The sequence below is a fragment of the Equus asinus genome, chromosome 7 (assembly GCF_041296235.1).
Source record: "Equus asinus isolate D_3611 breed Donkey chromosome 7, EquAss-T2T_v2, whole genome shotgun sequence".
NCBI lineage: Eukaryota > Metazoa > Chordata > Mammalia > Perissodactyla > Equidae > Equus > Equus asinus.
In genome coordinates, this window is record NC_091796.1 from 48597724 (window position 1) to 48615778 (window position 18055).

Consider the following 18055-nt stretch of genomic DNA (forward strand, 5'->3'; position numbering starts at 1 on the left):
TTTTTTGTGAGGAAGTTGGACGCTGAGCTAACATCTGTTGCCAATCTTCCTCTTCTTGCTTGAGGAAGATTGTCACTGGGCTAACATCTGTGCCAATCTTCCTCTATTTTATGTGGGATGGCACCTCAGCATGGCTTATTGAGGGGTGCTAGGTCCGTGCCCAGAATCTGGGCCAGTGAACAATGGGCCCTCCAAGCAGAGCATGCAAACTTAACCACTACACCACTGGGCCGGCCCCTGGTCACCTCATTTTTCTTTTCCACAAATGGCTTTAAAGAAAAATGTCTCTCATGTTAAAATGTAGCCTAATCTTGTTTGGGAAACTGCTTCTTATAAAAAGTCTCCAGAGACAAACATCCTTTTCTTTAATCCCTTCATTTTCTGATTTGGTGACCAAATTAAAGTAACGATAAACTGTGAAATCAATATCTCTGCTTATTAGTTAAAACCCAATGCTATGAGAGCCCCATGCATGTTCTGGAGAAGAAGAATCCTGGAATCAGCTCTGGGGACAGTTCTCCCTTCTCAGGGACTCACTGAGAGTGCTGTGGTGAAGTATATGGAGCTGTTTCCTACTGGCTCCGTACCTGGACTGGGCTCATCTGAGCGTATCCCTTCCAGCTAAACCCGGGAAACTCCAGGGGATCAAATCCGAACCGAAGTTCTCTTCCGTTAGGTGTAGTGCCGTCCTCAATCTCATACTTCATATGATGCAAATCCGGGAAATAGTAGTTGTCTTCAGGTCTTTCATAAATAAAAAGTAAACGTGGATGCAGCAAATTAGGTTTGTGGGTGATTCTGAGTATCTTTTAATCCAAACAGCTATTGCTGAAAGAACTCCACCAAATTGACAGAGGGCGTTAGATAACAACAACTGAGATAAGGACAACACCCTGCCTTTTCTCTAAATTATTGCTTTCACTTGTAAACATTCACATAAAACACACCCAACACCTACTCATTCCAAACAGCAAAATGAGAAAATCATTTAGTACAACCCATAGTGGTAGCATCCTTAATATGTTCTAAATGGTTGCCAACAACTTAGCAAAGTCAAATTAGGTTATTTACTACAAATTCATCCATCCATTCATTCATTCATTTATATACTCATACTCACTCATTACACAAATGTTAACATGTGTCAAGCACTGTTGCTAAGCATCATAGATACAATAGTGAACATGCCGTAAAATATTTCATATGCTAAGTTTCCAGTTAGATACATTTTCTCTATATCCATATATTTGGATCACTAGAATGACTCTTCTATGCCTTGTTTTCTCTTAAACTAAATGCTTATAAATGGATTCCTTTCAACAGTCCAATAATGGTAGTCACAGAGAAGGATAAAAAATATTCCAACGCTTGTGTGACATTTTCTATTCAAACTACTTGAAGTTCTTCAAATGGCACCTTTCGACAATCCAGTTAAACAAGTCTGATAGCTTGTTTAGTCAAACAAGCGGATACCAGTCAGGAGATTTAAAGCCAGAAACACTAACCAATCAAAGGAAATAAAAGGTCAAGCTTGTATATTGCAAGTAGAATTAGGAAGGCTTGTAATTTTTTTTTGGAGAGAATTTATAAAGATCCTTAAAAATGTTCATACCCATTGACCCACTAATTCTACTTCCAGGAATACATTTTAAGGAATGATTTTATATATAGTGTTAAAGAATTAACACAAAAGAATGTTTACAAGAGTGGAAACTTGGAAATGACATAAATATACAACAATTATGAAATAAAGAAATTATGAAATATTCTATTACCATTAATATTTTTGAAGACTAATGATAATGGAAAATGTTTATGATATCATGTGAAGTGAAGAAATTGACACAAATTATGTGAAAAATAAAATACCAATTTTTATTCACAGAAAAAGCCTAGAAGAAATATACAAAAAATATTAAAAGGAGTTACCTTTGGGTGGTGGAATGAAGATTTTTCTTTGCATTTTTACTTTTATGTACTTACTAATACTTTACAATGAATATATATTATATTTATCAAAAAATTACTTTGAAAACAAAGTGAACGTGAATGCTTTCTAAACTTGTAAGAAAAATTAAAATGCTCAGATAATATCATAAACAAATATTTGGGAAGAATTTAGCACAAAAGGACGGAAAGTTTACCAACCTGGAGAAAAGGCGCTATGGCATTTATGTTGCTGGTTTGCTACCCTTTTAGTTCAGTTATCATTTGTCACCAAATTAAGGGGCATGTTCTGAATTTCACACATATTTATTGGGTGTAATGTAAACAGTCAGGATTTTTGCCACAGGGTGGGTGATATAATTTCTATTCAGTTGCATTATTTCAACCTAAAAATGAGCCCATGACCTACATAGCTGGAAGGAGAAAGAACGTACGCTGGTTAAGGAGGGAAAAGCTCACTTTATCAACAGGAGGGTGGAAAATGTTTCTGAACCTATTTGCAAAGTTCCTCTGGTCCACTGTGAGCCTGGCTCATCTGCCGGAAAACAAATCTACAGACGCGTCCTTCTTCACACACGTTTTATTACGCAGCACAGCAGTGAGTGCCATTTAGAAACGACTCACGAAAGCACAGCTGGGTTGCTCTGACTTCTAGAATTCAAACGTTGGAAAAGCTGAGGGAAAGGAATGAAGTGCCAGACTAAATACAGCCAATTTAGCTTAACTACCATAAGAGATTTCTTTGTTAATCCGTTGATAATGCAGAAGCGGTGAAGATGCTTGAAATTTAGAAGAAGTTGCATTTCACAAAGTTTCCAGTGTATGATTAAAAGTTAGAATATTCAAAATTAGTTTTTCCTTGCCCCCCTGAGGGAAAATTATGGATGGATCATAGTTACAAAAAACTATAGGGGCTGCCCCGGTGGCGCAACGGTTAAGTTTGCATGTTCCGCATCTCGGCAGTCTGGGGTTCGCCAGTTTGGATCCCGGGTGAGGACATGGCACTGCTTAGCGAAAGCCATGCTGTGGTAGGTGTCCCACATAGAAAGTAGTGGAAGACGGGCATGGATGTTAGCTCAGGGCCAGTCTTCCTCAGCAAAAAGAAGAGGATTGGTAGTAGTTAGCTCACGGCTAATCTTCTTCTTAAAAAAAAAACTATATAAATTGATAATATAACAAGACAAAGAGAGAGTCTGCTGCCAGACTGGTGATAGCCCCTCTGGGATCTGTCTTTGCTTTGTTCCCTTGCTCATTTTAATTTGCTTCTGCATGAGATGAGGAACTTCTTCCCACTTCTAAAGTTTTCTTCCCTCCCCTTCACCCAGTGTGACAGTCGGGCCTCTCCACACCTTCAGTCATGAGTCCTAAGGGTGACGCGGGAACTGGAACTCCTCAGCCCGGGAACCTGCCCATCTCCTGGGCTCCTCATGCTGTGACTTCTACATGGAGGCCATGGAACCCATCTCATATCCAGCTCTAGGCTCTCTCACCTCGCTTTTTGTCCCTGTCCCTCAACTTTCCAGTGAGGCTGCTCTGTGACCTACAAAGTGGAACAGTTTTCGGGGCAACCTTACTTCCTGCTGTAATTGGACCCACAAGTGTCCAGATTTCAAATGACAGGACAGCTTCATCTGCCCTCTCTTGTTAGGTCTGCTTCTCTCTTCATCAGAGCCGTCAGCATAGACAGGATTCTCTGAGCGAGTCTTCCCATCCATATGGGAAGAAACCTCCTGAAGACTCACCGCTGGCACGCCTTCCCCACGATGTGCGCTCGGCACTGGCAGACTCCGCCGGGCCCACTACATATGGGGCTGATGGCTCCACCAATGTCACACTGACACCCTGCAAGTCAGGAAACAGCAGCGGTCACCCATCAAAGCATCTCCATGCTGGATGCTTTCCCTCCCGCTACGAGAAATGGAAATCAGGAAGCCCACGGCTCTTCTCCCTCCCACGTCTTATACCCAGCAAGTGTTTGAAATGTGTAGGAACCTCCCAAACTGAGATGGCATGTCCCTCCAAAAGTCCACTTGTAAGTTGGAGGTGGACTTGTAGGCCAGCTTGACACTGTTGTCCAATGTAAGGGGCCAGCAGCCCAGGAGCTAAACATGATTTAGCAACACAATGCCATTATAAACAATGTGTGCTAACAAGAGGCTGTGTGAGAGACACAAGGGTAGCATTGCGGGGCAATTGCTCCTGTAATTGTATTATTTAATACAATATTATCTCTAGAAATCTGGTGTGAGCTTTTTTGATAATAGAAGATATATCTTTAAAATTACTAAGTCTTGATGTTATTTACAAAATTAACAGATGACTCCCCCACCATTCCAATTACATTTTTTTATAATTAAACCAACAGTGTGCTGGTAAAAGAGAAGTAGAAGCAGCCCCATTTGCAAAACTAGCCCAAACTAGTTACAACTGATTATTTGGCCAAATTCCCTGGACAAAATTTTTCCATTAGAAAAATTGCATTCCATCAGAAAGTCTGCATGAAGACAAGGAACTCAGGAGAAAGGTTATCCTGGTAGTCTTTGTCCATCAATACTTTCGCTTTACCCAGGATCCACTGTAAGTATTCACCTTGACATCCAAAGTAACTGCTCTTTTCCAAAGCAAAATATCCATCTTCGCATGTGTCGCAGGAATCACCACTGACATGGGACTTGCAGTGACAGTCACCATCTCGCTGCAGAACAATGAGCCGGATGACAAAATCTGGTAAGATTACAGAATTCACTAATCTGCAAGATTTAAAACTGGCTCATTGTATAACATGAAGCAGCACAACAAGGGTCTGAAAATGTCTAAAAAGATTCCCATGCCCTGCACAATTACAGAGGTCCTAACATCCTCCCACAGAAACTCCACCATTCATTCTATAACATTCTACTGTTGTCCTATGAACCATCAGCCCACGTTACCTGCCCACACTCTCCAATTCCGCTCACTGTTCCCCCTGCATGGCACTGGCATTCTGTCAAGAGAAGAGAGCATCCTTGGACCAAGTTCACACAAAGGACAGTTCCCCGGCTCTGGGAACATGACACACCAGCAACACTACATAAGAAGTCACTTCCTAGCACACTTCAGCAGAATTCCAGTTTGCACTGTTGAGGCCTAAAATTGGACTGCTTTCTGGGGTCAGCAGAACAACCAGATCACTACCATCCACCTACACAGAGAAACGGTTAATTCATGACCACTTGAGACAAAAGCAGCAACATCATGGGAATCGTTTAAAAATGAACCTAAAGTCAAGGTCATTACTGATATGCTTACATGAAACTATATTCTGTGTAAGGGTATTCCTATTCACTCCACTTAGCTGCCTTTAGCTCTGTGTTTTTCATTTGCTATCCTGGCTTCGACACAAGCATAAAATGAAAATAAAGTTAAATCAGAAAGAGTGGATTATAAAAATAAGGCAATATAAGGCATTTTTCAAGTAGCTGTCTTCGGAAGCAACAAAATACATATGGAAACAGGATATAAATCCTTTGCTGAGATTTTGAAAATGACAGAAGTTCTGCCAAAAGTGGGGGGGGGGGGACCATCAAAACATTTACACAAAATTTCAGACAAATTGAACTGATTAAATAAAAAGCCCTTTTGTGGGTTTAGTCACTGAGGTAGAGGAAATTAAGAGGAAGTTACAATACGGTAAATTTTTGTATGTAAAAAGCCTTACCTGAACATCCATTGGGGTTTTCTGTGGCTAAATTCCAATATAATGGTTTGCAGATGCTACAAGTAGGACCTTCAACATGAGGCTTGCATTGGCAATATCCCTTCGAAAGAAAGTCAAACTAATACTTGACATCTCAGAATTAAGATACGTTTTCAAACATGTGTTCTGAACAAAGCTTGTGACAGAAATATATTTTGGCTATTAAAAGAAAATTGTGTATCCAGGGGGAATAAAAGAACCAGGCTGATTTCAATAGTCTGCTAACTGCTTTTGTTTTATTATTCATTTCTTTGTTAGACACATAATCCTTATTTGTGGTTAAAACAAAATTGGAAAATACAGAAAAAGAAAAATTGAGAGATCACTCATGTGTAATATTGTCGTTATCTGTTGATTCTGTTACAACATGGGCTATAAATTTAAATGGAAAAATATCTGAGTATTTAACATGTTGAGAATCAGTAGAGGATTCTGCCGATCTGAAAGAACTTTTGTAATATGCAGGCGTCATTGCCTTGCTTAAACATCATCAAGACTCATAGTAAGGATACAGAACCTCTCTGCCACTGTCCCGTCGGTGCCTGGAGGTCCAGCATCTCCAGGCTCCCAAACTAAGAAGACAGGTAATTTCTAAAGTGCTTAGGAAACAAATCAGAATGTCAGAGTATTATGCTTGGACTAATAAATAAATTGTAATTATTTTGTGCATAGGCAGCTTTCTTTAATGTGGACTTAGCCTTGGATTTACTTAATTTTAATTAGGTATGTCAGGCTTACATGCAGGGCTCCGAGGTGGCACTGCCCTCAGAGTAAGCTACAGTAGTAAGAGTTAAACTCTAGGACTCCAGAAATAAAAATTTAAGTAAACCTTATTCTTCTGTTTTTGAAAAAATCACAGTATCACATATGCACTCTGAAAAAGAAGAACGACCTTTTAAGCAGTTTAGCTGCAAGTATTATTTTAATTTACTTTTAATTTCAGGAAGCTCCCCAAAGTGTTAGTCTGTAATAAGTATCAGAATAGATCAGTTAGAATTGTAACCCTCTTATAATCCTCTACTTACCCGACTGGAGTCGAGGGTACCGGCTGGGTCACAGGCACTGCTGGAGCCTGTATATGATTTAGAAATGTTTTAAATGCCTGGGGTTTTAATGTTTGTTTGTCTCTTGGTTTGTTTTGATGTTTTGAGTTATAAAAGTTTTAGTGGTTTTTAAAAATAGTTCATCTACATTTACATTTTTTGATAGACGGGTGGCAAAGATTTTGCATGTAATTCAGAAAAAGGCGATGAATGACCTTTATGGCGTTAATCCCCAAATCACCCCCTTTGCCACTGAACAACTCAGTTGCCTGCTTCCTACTAAAAGTTCATTTCTAACTAACTGGGGAGACGGTGGAAAGGAGAGTCTAGAATTTTGAGCATCTTTAGTATTGTCCAGAAGAGGGCAGTATTGTACCAAGTGACTTTTTAATTGTTAATTAAAAAGATGCTAAAGAATTTTTAAGTATATTTTTTAGTTAACCAAGACTTAATTCTTTAATTATCACAACCCCCTTGTTCCCACCTGTACTAAACTTATTTCTAAAATTAATTAGTTTGCTTTCCTGCCTGCCTTAGTCAATATAGTTTTACAAACCCAATATAAGCTCTCTTCAATAAACTGGGGCCTTGCGATGTCTCATATTACTATTAAACAGCATTGGAAATGGAGAGAGTGTCAGTAATCCCTCTATGAGCCTGGTTTTTCCAGTAATTTAAATAAACCCATAATATGATCTTGTTTTCTTACAAGTTGTTCTTTAGACTTTTTGCCTTTATCGTCTCCTCTTTGTCTTTCTTTGCTTCAGCTACCCACTAGATGATCCTCATTCTCTCTCTCTTTCTCTTTCCTTGTTGATTTTCCCTTGCATGCTTCCAACTTTCCTGCTCTTTGTTGTTTTCCAACCTGGCCATACCCAGCTGTTGGCTCCTCCCCAAGTTCACCAATGTTGCCATCTAGCTCTGGAGAAATCATTCTGGCTGCCCGGCCCTCGGCCAGGCAGCCTCAGCCCTTCCCACAGCACTTCCTTCCACTCCTGGCCCCCTGGAGGCCAGCAGACCCAGCTGGGGCCAGCCTCACATGCAAAGGCAGGCTGCCCTCTCAGACTGCTGGCTGTAATATCCACCAGCAAGAAAACCTGTTGTCTTGAGGATCCTGGTGAGAAAGGTTCTGGGGGATCAAGTTGGAGCTGTGACCCTGTCTTCAGATGGCTCTGAATGAGAAGTTTGAAGTGGTATCAGGAGCAGGAAGGGGTCTGAGAAAACCACAGTCTCCTGATGGGAAGTCTGGTTCAGCCTTTCACAAACACCTCTTCTCAACAGAGAAAGGGTCCTTGGAAAGCAACAGGCAGGAGCTACTAGCCACTGGAGGCAGCGCGCACCAGAGAGTGCAGGGAGATCCCGCAGGCATTTTATGTCTGGGTCCTCCGCCTCAGAGTGCAGCAGATTCTCAATCTCTGGGATCAATGGGAGATGAGTACTGACAACGGCCCATGACAGTGCTTCCTCCTTGGCTCACTCCTTTCAAACCCAATAGACTAGTTCAGCCCACTCTGCTTCCCCTCACAGCTGTGCCGATGTGTGATGACACAATCCCGCAGGAGGCCCGTGGCAGGCCAGGAGAGAGGGGCAGAAACCCAGCAAACGTCCTGCTCTGCCCGTCAGCAAGAGGACCCGTTAGAACACCCCGAGGGGGATTACAGTGCAGCCCACAACTGTGCCACAAGCCCAGAAACAGAAAGAAGCCAAGGTGTCTTGGGAAGGGGGACAAGGAGCACTGAGTGTAGCTAAAAGGGTCCCCCTCTGCCACTCTGCTATACACAGAAAATTTGCATGTGAATCAACAGACACAAATTTATGACACATGGGAATTTGATTTTTTTTTTTTAGGAATCACTTCTGGATTCCTTTGAGGATGCATATCTGACATATGTGTTTTGAATGGACTCAAATTGGGGAGGAATCAGGCAGATTAAGGTCAAACTTGTAAGGGTGACCTGTCTGGGGTCTACGGAGGTTTTTGGCTTCTCTGGAGGCTGGCTGCACACACTTCAGAGAGGAACATCCCCCTCCCCCCGCCCGCAGGCATTCTGATGTCTTTCCTACCTTGGCAGTGGGGGAAATCATAGGCTCCTGAGAGACACCTGTCACACCGCTGTCCTGTAATCCCCGGCCGGCATTCGCACTGTCCAGTCTCTGGGTTGCAGGGCGTCTGGTAGGAGCCAAGGGCTGAACACTGGCAGGCTGGATGGAAAGACCTCAGTCAGACCCAGGGCGGCGGCGTATGGGAGGAGGCAGAACGGCTTCCTGGATACGAGCACAGGGTTGGGGCCAGAAAGATCCAAATGCAAGTTCTAGCTCCGCCTCTTATTACACCTGGAACCTGACACAAACCCTAAGTCTGTTTCCCCTTCCTTAATAGGAATAACACTAGCATCTACTTGACCAGATTGTTGCCAGGATTAAATAAGATAATACTTGAAAGAGCTGGGGACACTGCCTGTCTCATAGTGAGTGCTCAGTAAATGCTCATCTTTCATTGCTGTTGTTAATTTCACGTTCAGCAAGATTGGCTGGTCGCGATCGAGGGCTTTGGGGACGCTTCTTGCATACAGTAGTTGGTATTCACTGGAGGAGGACAGAGGGAACAGAAGATGGAGGATGTGGGTTTGGAGAGGCCATTTTAATTCCACATCCCACTGCGGGTCAGGTGCAAACCATTCCAGTCCAGATTAGGTTACAATTGTCCCCCTTTTTTTCCCTGTTACTTCTCTTCATACCTGGCTTCTCAAGGTCTGGTGTAGCTGAATAATCATGGAAAAAGTTATGCAGGCAGGGTTTGGAATGGATGGGAAAAGTATCCCTGGTTTCTTTCTCCCACCTCACGTAGGTGAATTAAACATGCACGGATGGGGAGAACAGATTCTGGCCATCACCCTGTCTGCTCCCTTCCCACTGGCTCGGGTTCCTACCAGTCTCTGTGTGGCTAACCTCCTACAGGGCGGCAGTTAAGCAGCATCGCTCCCGTTTGCCCTGAAAGAACCTGCTTCTGGGGAGAGGTGAGCAGTGGAAAGGGCCCACTGATTTCCTGAGCTGGAAAGTTTCACACCTTAAGAACTGGAAGGAACTGGAGAGATTATGTCATTGAATTCCACTGTTACATTGTGAAGTTCAGAAGTTAGGTGACATTCCCAAGGTCACTGAATTAGTCTGTAGCAAAGGGCTTCAGTCTCTGGGGCAGACACATCTGGATTCAAGTACCAGCTCCACCACTTAATAACTGTGAGATCCTGGGCAAGCTGCTTAGCCTCTCTAAGCCTCAGTTTCCTCTTCTGTAAACTGGAGCTGATAACCACACCTACCTCATGAGATCACTAGGGAATCACCAGCCACAATACACAGAAAGCACTGTGCACAGGGCCTGGCATAGAGCACGTGCTCAGTAAGTGTTCCCTCTTATTAACATTATTACTGGGGTCACCCAAGGCCCCCGATGCTCTGGAGGTGCTCTGGCACCATCCCACGCTGCGTTAGTGGGAATCAGTGGATTAGTATTCCTGACTTCCAAACTTACATTCACTATAATAAAAAAAAATACAACCTTGTTTGCAAGGTTTCAAAAATTCCATGCTTGTTGAGGCCTAGGGAAAGAAAAGATTCATGAGGTAAAGTGCCCATTCTGGTGATTTATTTGCAGGTGTCCTTAGGATCTGTAAAGCACCGTGCCACTAAGCCTTGGGGTGTGGAGCTCCCACTGGGACGAGACCATGCCATTTTCATTCTCTTTAACAGGACTCGGTCCGGACCTATGTGTGGTGAGTTACTCTGACAGTGCTTTTTCATGATAACGATAAAGGTGGCGTTTGCCCAGGTTGTCACGGGAATCATAAAATTCTCACTGACAGAGGGAATTTAGCTAGTCTCATTTACAGATTACCTGGGATTTCAATGGGCCATGTAACTTGTGCAGAGAGGCACAGTTAGGTAATGGCAGACCCTGAGAATTTCTCACCATTCCACTCACCTTTCTTTTGAGGAAGATTAGCCCTGAGCTAACATCTGCTGCCAATCCTTCTCTTTTTGCTGAGGAAGACTGGCCCTGAGCTCACATCTGTGCCCATCTTCTTCTACTTTATATGTGGGACGCCTGCCACAGCATGGCGTACCCAGCGGTACCATGTCTGCACCTGGGATCCGAACCGGCGAGCCCCAGGCCGCCGAAGCGGAATGTGTGCACTTACCCGCTGAACTACTGGGCCAGCCCCCGACCCTCCTTTTTTTAAAAAAATTATTTTATTGAGGTCATATTGGTTTGTAACATTGTGTAAATTTCAGGCGTGTATTATTATTTATCAGTTTCTGTACAGACTGCAGCGTGTTCACCACCAATAGTCTGGTTTTTATCCATCACCATACATATGTACCCCTTCCCCTCTGGTAACCACTAATCTGTTCTCCTTATCTATGTGTTTGCTTATCTTCCACATATGAGTGAAATCACATGGTGATGTCTTTCTCTGTCTGGCTTATTTCACTTACCAAAATATCCTCAAGGCTCATCCATGTTGTCGCAAATGGCTGATTTTGTCTTTTTTATGGCTGAGTAGGATTCCATTGTATATATATATCACATTTTCTTTATCCATTCGTCTGTGGATGGGCACTCAAGTTGCTTCCACATCTTGGCTATTGTGACTAATGCTGTGATGAACACAGGGGTGCATAAATCTCTTTGTATTGTTGATTTCATGTTCTTTGAATAAATACCCAGTAGTGGGATAGCTGGATCGTACGGTATTTCTATTTTCAAAGTTTTAGAAATCTCCATACTGTTTTTCATAGTGGCTGCACCATTAGCAGTGTATGAGGGTTCCCTTTGCTCCACATCCTCTCCAACACTTATTTCTTGTCTTGTTAATTATAGCCATTCTGATGGGTGTTAGGTGATATATCATGATAGTTTTGATTTGCATTTCCCTAATAATTAGTGATGTGGAAGATCTTTTCATGTGTCTGTTGGCCATCCGTATATCTTCTTTGGAAAAATGTCTGTTCATATCTTCTGCCCATTTTTAGATCAGTTTGTTTGGTTTTTTGTTGTTGAGTTGTATAAGTTCTTTATATATTTTGGAGATTAACCTCTTGTCGGATACATGATTTGCAAATATTCTCTCCCTGTTGGTGAGTTGTCTTTTTGTTTTGTTCATGGTTTCCTTTGCCTTGCAGAAGCTCTTAAGTCTGATGAAGTCCCATTTGTTTTTTTTACTTTTGTTTCCCTTGCCTGAATGGACAATTGCTAATTCTATCCTCCATAATATCAGCTTTGTTATTTAAGGACTCCAAATTTTTTTTTATCTCATTCATTGAGTTTTTAACCTCCAACATTTCTGATTGTTTTTCTTTATAGTTTCTAACTCTTTTGTGAAGAATTCCCTCTGTTCATTAATTTTGTTCCTGACTTCATTGAATTGTCTTTCTGAGTTCTCTTGTAATGCTTTGAGTTTTTTTATGAGAGGTAGTTTGAATTCTCTGTCATTTAGATTGCAGATTCCTGTGCCTTCAGGATAGATTTCTGGGTAGAGGGAGGTAACACTGTCTTTTTTCTCCTGGTCTGGAGTATTAATATACTTATTCATGCTATTTGATGGGGTGGATTTGTGCCTTTGCATAGTGATGGTATCTGGTTCACAGAGTCCACCTGTCTCCACTGAGGGTGAGGGGCAGGAGCTGTGTATTCTGAGCCCACAGTGATCCCTCTCAGCTGTGCCTGTCTGAGCCTTGGCCACTTCTTGGGAATGCGGCAGCCCTGTGGGTTCCCCCCCTGAATGGGAAAGTGATCACATGGGAGCTCAGGGCTGCTGCCAACTGCTCCCTCAGTCCTGCTGAGATGGGCTCCCTCATTCCAGGCCACAGTGGTACTATGGGCCTTTGTGGCAGCCAGGAGCTCATTTGCCTGGGCACGCAGATCTGCCACTGTCTCCTGTTAGGTCGCATCAGCCACTGTGCTTGCTGGCCAGGGTCTCCCCCTGGGTCTGAGCCTGAGTTGCTCCCTGGGGACCATGCCAGCACTGTGGGCTCTCCCACTAGATGGGAAAGCAATCATGTGAGGGCTCAGGGCTGTCATCACCTGTTCCCGCAGTCATACTAAGGCATGCTCCCACCCTTGGGGCCACAGCAGTGCTATGTGTACTCCAGCCAGAAGAGCAGTTGCATGCATGTACAGGGCTTCTGGGGGGCTGGAGAGTGCTCACATATCTCCACTACCTCTCTGGGGATAGTCCATCCCCCCTCAGATGTATAGTTGCGCAGGTCTCTCAGGTGTCCTGATGTGCTGTGTGGGTATCCTGCACTGATCAATGAATGCCCATTTAGTTGTAGTTTGGAGCAGGAGAGACAAAAGGAACAGCCCTCTCTTCCATGTTGCTGACATTGGCCTGTGATGGTTAATTTTTATGTGTCAACTTGGCTAGGCTACAGGGCTGAGATATGTGGTCAACACCAGTGGAGATGTTACTGTGAAGGTGTTTTTACTAGATGTGATTTGCATTTAAATCAGTTGACATTGAGTAAAGCAGATTATTCTCCACAGTGTGGATGGCCTTCATCCAATCAGCTGAAGGCCTTAAGAGAAAAGACTGATGTCCTCAAGGAAGAAGGAATTCTGTCTCCAGACTGCCTTTGGACTCAAGCTGCAACATCAGCTCTTCCCTGGGTCTCCAGCCTGCTGGCCTGCCCTTCAGATTTTGGACTTTCCAGCTCCCACAACTGTGTGAGTTGATTCCTTAAAATAAATCTCTCTAATATATATGTACACACACACTTTATTGGTTCCATTTCTCTGGAGTACCCTAACAAACAGAGGCTCTTTCCTGTCTTAAAGGGAAGTGAATGCAGAGAAACAAACACCCACGTAGACCATTGGGGTAGCTGTAGGAGCCTGGAGCACAATGATGGCAGCTCCAGCCAGCATAATGTGGGTAACGTTGACACTGGCCTCCAGGACCACAGAGGGTGTCCAGGGAGCCTCAGGAGACACAGTTACACTCTGGAGGTGAAAACAGAGACCCAGCCTTACATGCATGTACATTGTTTGAAAATTGTGTATTACTTAATCTGGCACCACACTTCCCATCTCAATCCAGCTCTCAGTGAAAGTTGCCAAACCCCAAACCCCAACCCCAACACTGGCGGCCCTTCTCTCACTCTTGGAAACACTATAAGGTTTTACAAACATTTCAGTTCTGCTCTTTGTGTTGGTCCAGCTTCCTTGGTTTTCTGGAATATTTTACTTTTTCTCGTCGACTCCTCAGTGTTTCTGTTTAACACATTTTTACTCCCAAAGAGTATAAAAAATAAGGATAATCAACATCCAAGGGGAAAGGGAGCTTGTCTGCTGTGCTCCCCAATGTCTTCCAGCATCAAGCACCATCCTCGCCCCTAGTACACGCCAAACAGATATTTATTAAATGAAAAAATAAGAACTATAGAAATCCTGCTATGGGTCCAGCCCATGTAGGTTCTTGACATGCGTTCTCTCACTGAATCTTGCAACACTGCTATGAGATGGGTGTTGCGATGAGTAATGCCAGCCTCTTCTCCATCAGTGAATAAGCTCGGAGAGTGAGGCAACACTCTACAGAGGACACATAAATTACAAGGTAAACAGAGCCCCTTATTGTCTCAGGGGTGCTCTTATTGTCAACCATTTTGGAGCTTTTCCTTCTGTTGGAAAAGCAGGCTAGTACCTTCTTCAGTCAAAGCCACAAAGCCAACAGTTAGTTCCACAATACTTACCACCATCCACCTCTGGTTAACTAGGCTTAGGGAAAATTAAATCTACAGAAAATCTTGAGCCTTCTCCCAACCAACCACCTCAATGTTTTAGACAAAAACTGAATTACAAAGTGAAGTGCCAGTTTGAGGCAAAATTGCAGAGAACTTGGCTTCAGGTGGCCCCCTGCCCAGCCCTGTGTGTTTTGTTTTCCCCTTGGAAAGGTTGAAAGGGCTCTCCAGGGAGCATCTGAGGCTAGAAACCCTCCCCTGCAGCCTCATTCACCATCGGCTGGTGCAGTAGGCCTCTTCTCTTGGTTAGTTTGTCTGATTCACGAGAACATGGTGACAGGCAGAAGGAGGTTAATCCTGCACTAGAAACACATGCGTAAGAGTTTTCTAAGGAAAGACCTGTCACCACAACCCAGACTCCAGCAAACACCAATAGGGCTGGTTCTGGGCCCCGGGTCAGGTCAATGTGGTTGAGGTTTGGGGCAGCTGTACTTTGCAGGCCTTCAGTTCCTAGTCACAGGAGGACCACTTGTTTCTACATTCCCACCCTCCTAGCCACCGTTCTAAGTGCTGACAGTTGCTGCCTAGCAAATTGCACCAGAAAAGGAGGGGGAGGAAGGGGAGAGGAGGAAGAGAGATGGACAGGCAAGGAAGAGAGAAATGAAGGAGATGAAGGCAGGAATGAGGGGTAGAGGAGGAGGAAAAGAAAGTGAGGCTCGGGGGAAGAGGAGAAAGGAAGAGAAAACCCCCCAAAAGACCAATTTCACTGGAGAGTCGCAGTGTATTCTGTGGTTGAAGATAAAGGACTGAACCAGACATCAACATAAATTACAAATACATACAGAAAATTCCCCAAAGTGGCCTCATATCTACGATTTGACTTACATCTATAAGGAAGAAAACGACAGGGCGCTTGAGTGAGTCGAAATTAAAATGAGAAGACACCGCATTGTACTTAGAGAAGTCTGGGGTCAATTAAGTTTATGCAAGACATAAATTCAGGACTGCAGTTGGCAAGAACAACTTAGAAGGGTTTTAAAATTCCTTTTCAAGATTTTCAAAATCTTTAAAGGAACACAGAGCATAGCCGTAAGAACTTTTTTTTGGCTAGAATATACCGGACCATCTGATGTAGCATTTGGGGCCACTCTGATTTGATTCTAAAATTCAATGGGCCATGCAATCAACTTCATCTAAAAAAGATCGCAAATTAAAATACTGGGTGGGACCTTGATGCTAGACCAAGTACAGATTTTACTGAGTCTGAGCTTTAGCCACTAGCCTCAGAGCTGTCGCCAAGGGAAAAATTTAAAAAGATCGCAAAAGCTGTTAGAAAAAGGTGAGAGCAAGAGAAGGGAGACCATCACAGACAGAATGTTGGAACATTCCCAATTCTCCCAGAACCTGACGGTTTACATCTGGAGCAAGGAACTCGCCACCACCCCAGGAATAAGGCAGACGGTGTGCTTCCTGCAGAACTCGGAAAGCAGCTTTTCAGCAGTGGTGGCTGCCCCTTGAGGCTTTGGTGAGGTCCACCGAGAGACAGGACTTGAGGTGCCCGCCTGCTTGAATTCTAAAGCCTGAACAATGCTTGCCCTCTCCTTCCTCCCCTTTTGGGAGGAGCTGAGGAACAGGTGGAAAGCAAAAGAGGGAGTGGAATCAGGGCCCACGATGAGCCGGCGACCCCCCTCCCCCCCCCCCCCACCGCCCGCCCGCCTCACTGTGTGAGCCACGACTGAACCGCAGACAGAAGCCAGCAGAGGCTGACCACACACAGTCACCAGGGAGCCAGCAGAGCGCCTGCTCGTCTTCCTCTAGCCCCTGTCTGTGGCGGCTGTCAATACATCTTCTCTCCTAAGCTTGCTGTTCTGCCTTCTGGCCACGGAGGTCAGGCGGCTTTTGTAGACCTTTGGAAGCAGAGGTCCAAACCAACTCTACTGAAAATATAAATGAGAAGATAAATTCTTATTTTTTTAAATCCCAACTCCAATCCTTTAACACAAGGGATATTGCATTATCTTCATACACGGTAGCTGATTAAACAGCTTTTCACATCAGGTGTCATCTTCTTAAGAAGATAAATGCTACAGTTAAACCTCAGAGGTTTTCCTAATCACTCACTGGACTGGTCACTCTGGGGAACTAAGTTTTCTCAGAGAGCTGAGGATTTTACTGACGCAGAGTTTTGCCACCCCCATTTGGTTACAGCACCCTGATTTTGCTGTGGGGCACTGCTCCTCCCCTTACTCCATCCAACTCCACTCCCACTTCCGTGGACGTGAGGAGACTCAGGCTCGGCCAGTGAGAGCACTGAATTCCATGGCCATGGGGGTTGGTTCAGGAATGGGCACGTGAGGCAGTCGGAACCAGACTTGCCTTGGAGGAAGGCGTACTCTTTCCCTGGACTTGAACCTGGAAGGATGAATGTCTGTGTCTGCTTGGGCTGCCATAACGAAATACCACAGACTGGGTGGCTTGAGCACAGACATTTATTTTCTCACTGTTCTAGAGGTTGGGAAGTCCAGGATCAAGAGGCTGGCTGATTCAGTTCCTGGGGAGGACTTTCTTCCTGGCTTGCAGACAGCTGCTGTCTCTCTGTGTCCTCACATGGCAGAGAGAGAGAGAGTGCAAGAAAGCTCTCTGGTGTCTCTTCTTGTAAGGACATTAATCCTATTGGATCACTACTACATCCTTTGACGTCATTTAACCTTAATTACTCCCTATTCCAAATGTTAATTACTTCAACGTATGAATTTGAGTGGGACACATTTTAGTCATTACCATTATATGTCTAAGAATGTTGGCTATCATCTTACCACCACCTGAGGCCCAAGAATGAAACCAATATACAAGATAGCAGAGTTGAAAGATGGAGAAAAAACAGACCCTACCAAGATGGTTGAGCCTCTGGATCAATCTGTTCCTGAAACCAAATATGCCTGAACTGTTCAATTACAGCCAATAAATCCTTTTTGCCTTAAGCTAATTTAGGTCAAGTTTCCTGTCACATGAAACCATAGAGTTGTAACCGACTTTTTAATCACCAGAATGTTCTCATTTTAAAAGTACTCTTACTGAATAGTGTTCTCCCTTTCTCCTTCTTTCCTCCTGAAACAGGTATTCAGACGTATTTTAACCCCTTCCTTATGATCTAGAGCCCTCATGACATTGCTCATTTACTTATTCCAGTGGGGATTCCCTCAGTACGTCCTGAGCTGGGTAGGAGTATTTGCCCTTCATTAAATGGCCTCGGACTGCTATTTCTTACATTTTATGTCTGTTTCTCTCTTTCCTCCCTTACTGTTACTGTACTGCCTTAGCAATTTTCCCTTCTTTCTAATTTTATGTTTCTACTTTGCCATGGGTTTGGCTTAGAAAACAAATAACCAAACTTACTACAATTATTCTTTTTTTTAAAAAAACTAGGAATAGGTGAGAGAGGGCCTATGGGAGTCTTCTCGTAGTGAAATGCATGGATTTCCGTGCACATCTTTGGGGGTGCACTGCTTTACTGTCCAGAAGCGATAGGGGTTTCTTGCTTCTCACTTTTTTTCTTGCTTGTTTCTCACTTTTGCTCCAGACCATAAGC

At 43.7% G+C, this 18055-nt stretch overlaps 1 protein-coding gene across 3 annotated transcripts in view; it reads right to left on the bottom strand.

The window, feature by feature from the left end:
• LAMA3 (laminin subunit alpha 3) overlaps positions 1-18055 on the bottom strand; it is a 255342-nt gene that overhangs the window by 134340 nt on the left and 102947 nt on the right. For 2 of the 3 annotated variants that reach the window (XM_044774483.2, XM_044774485.2), the window contains exons 13-19: positions 8791-8928; positions 6709-6755; positions 5645-5744; positions 4878-4930; positions 4537-4642; positions 3690-3789; positions 588-744 (exon numbers count right to left, since the gene is read on the bottom strand). In XM_044774483.2, coding sequence (XP_044630418.2) covers positions 588-744; positions 3690-3789; positions 4537-4642; positions 4878-4930; positions 5645-5744; positions 6709-6755; positions 8791-8928 — 701 coding nt within the window. The remainder of the gene's footprint in view (positions 1-587; positions 745-3689; positions 3790-4536; positions 4643-4877; positions 4931-5644; positions 5745-6708; positions 6756-8790; positions 8929-18055) is intronic. The other variant, XM_070513304.1, reaches the window with a different exon arrangement.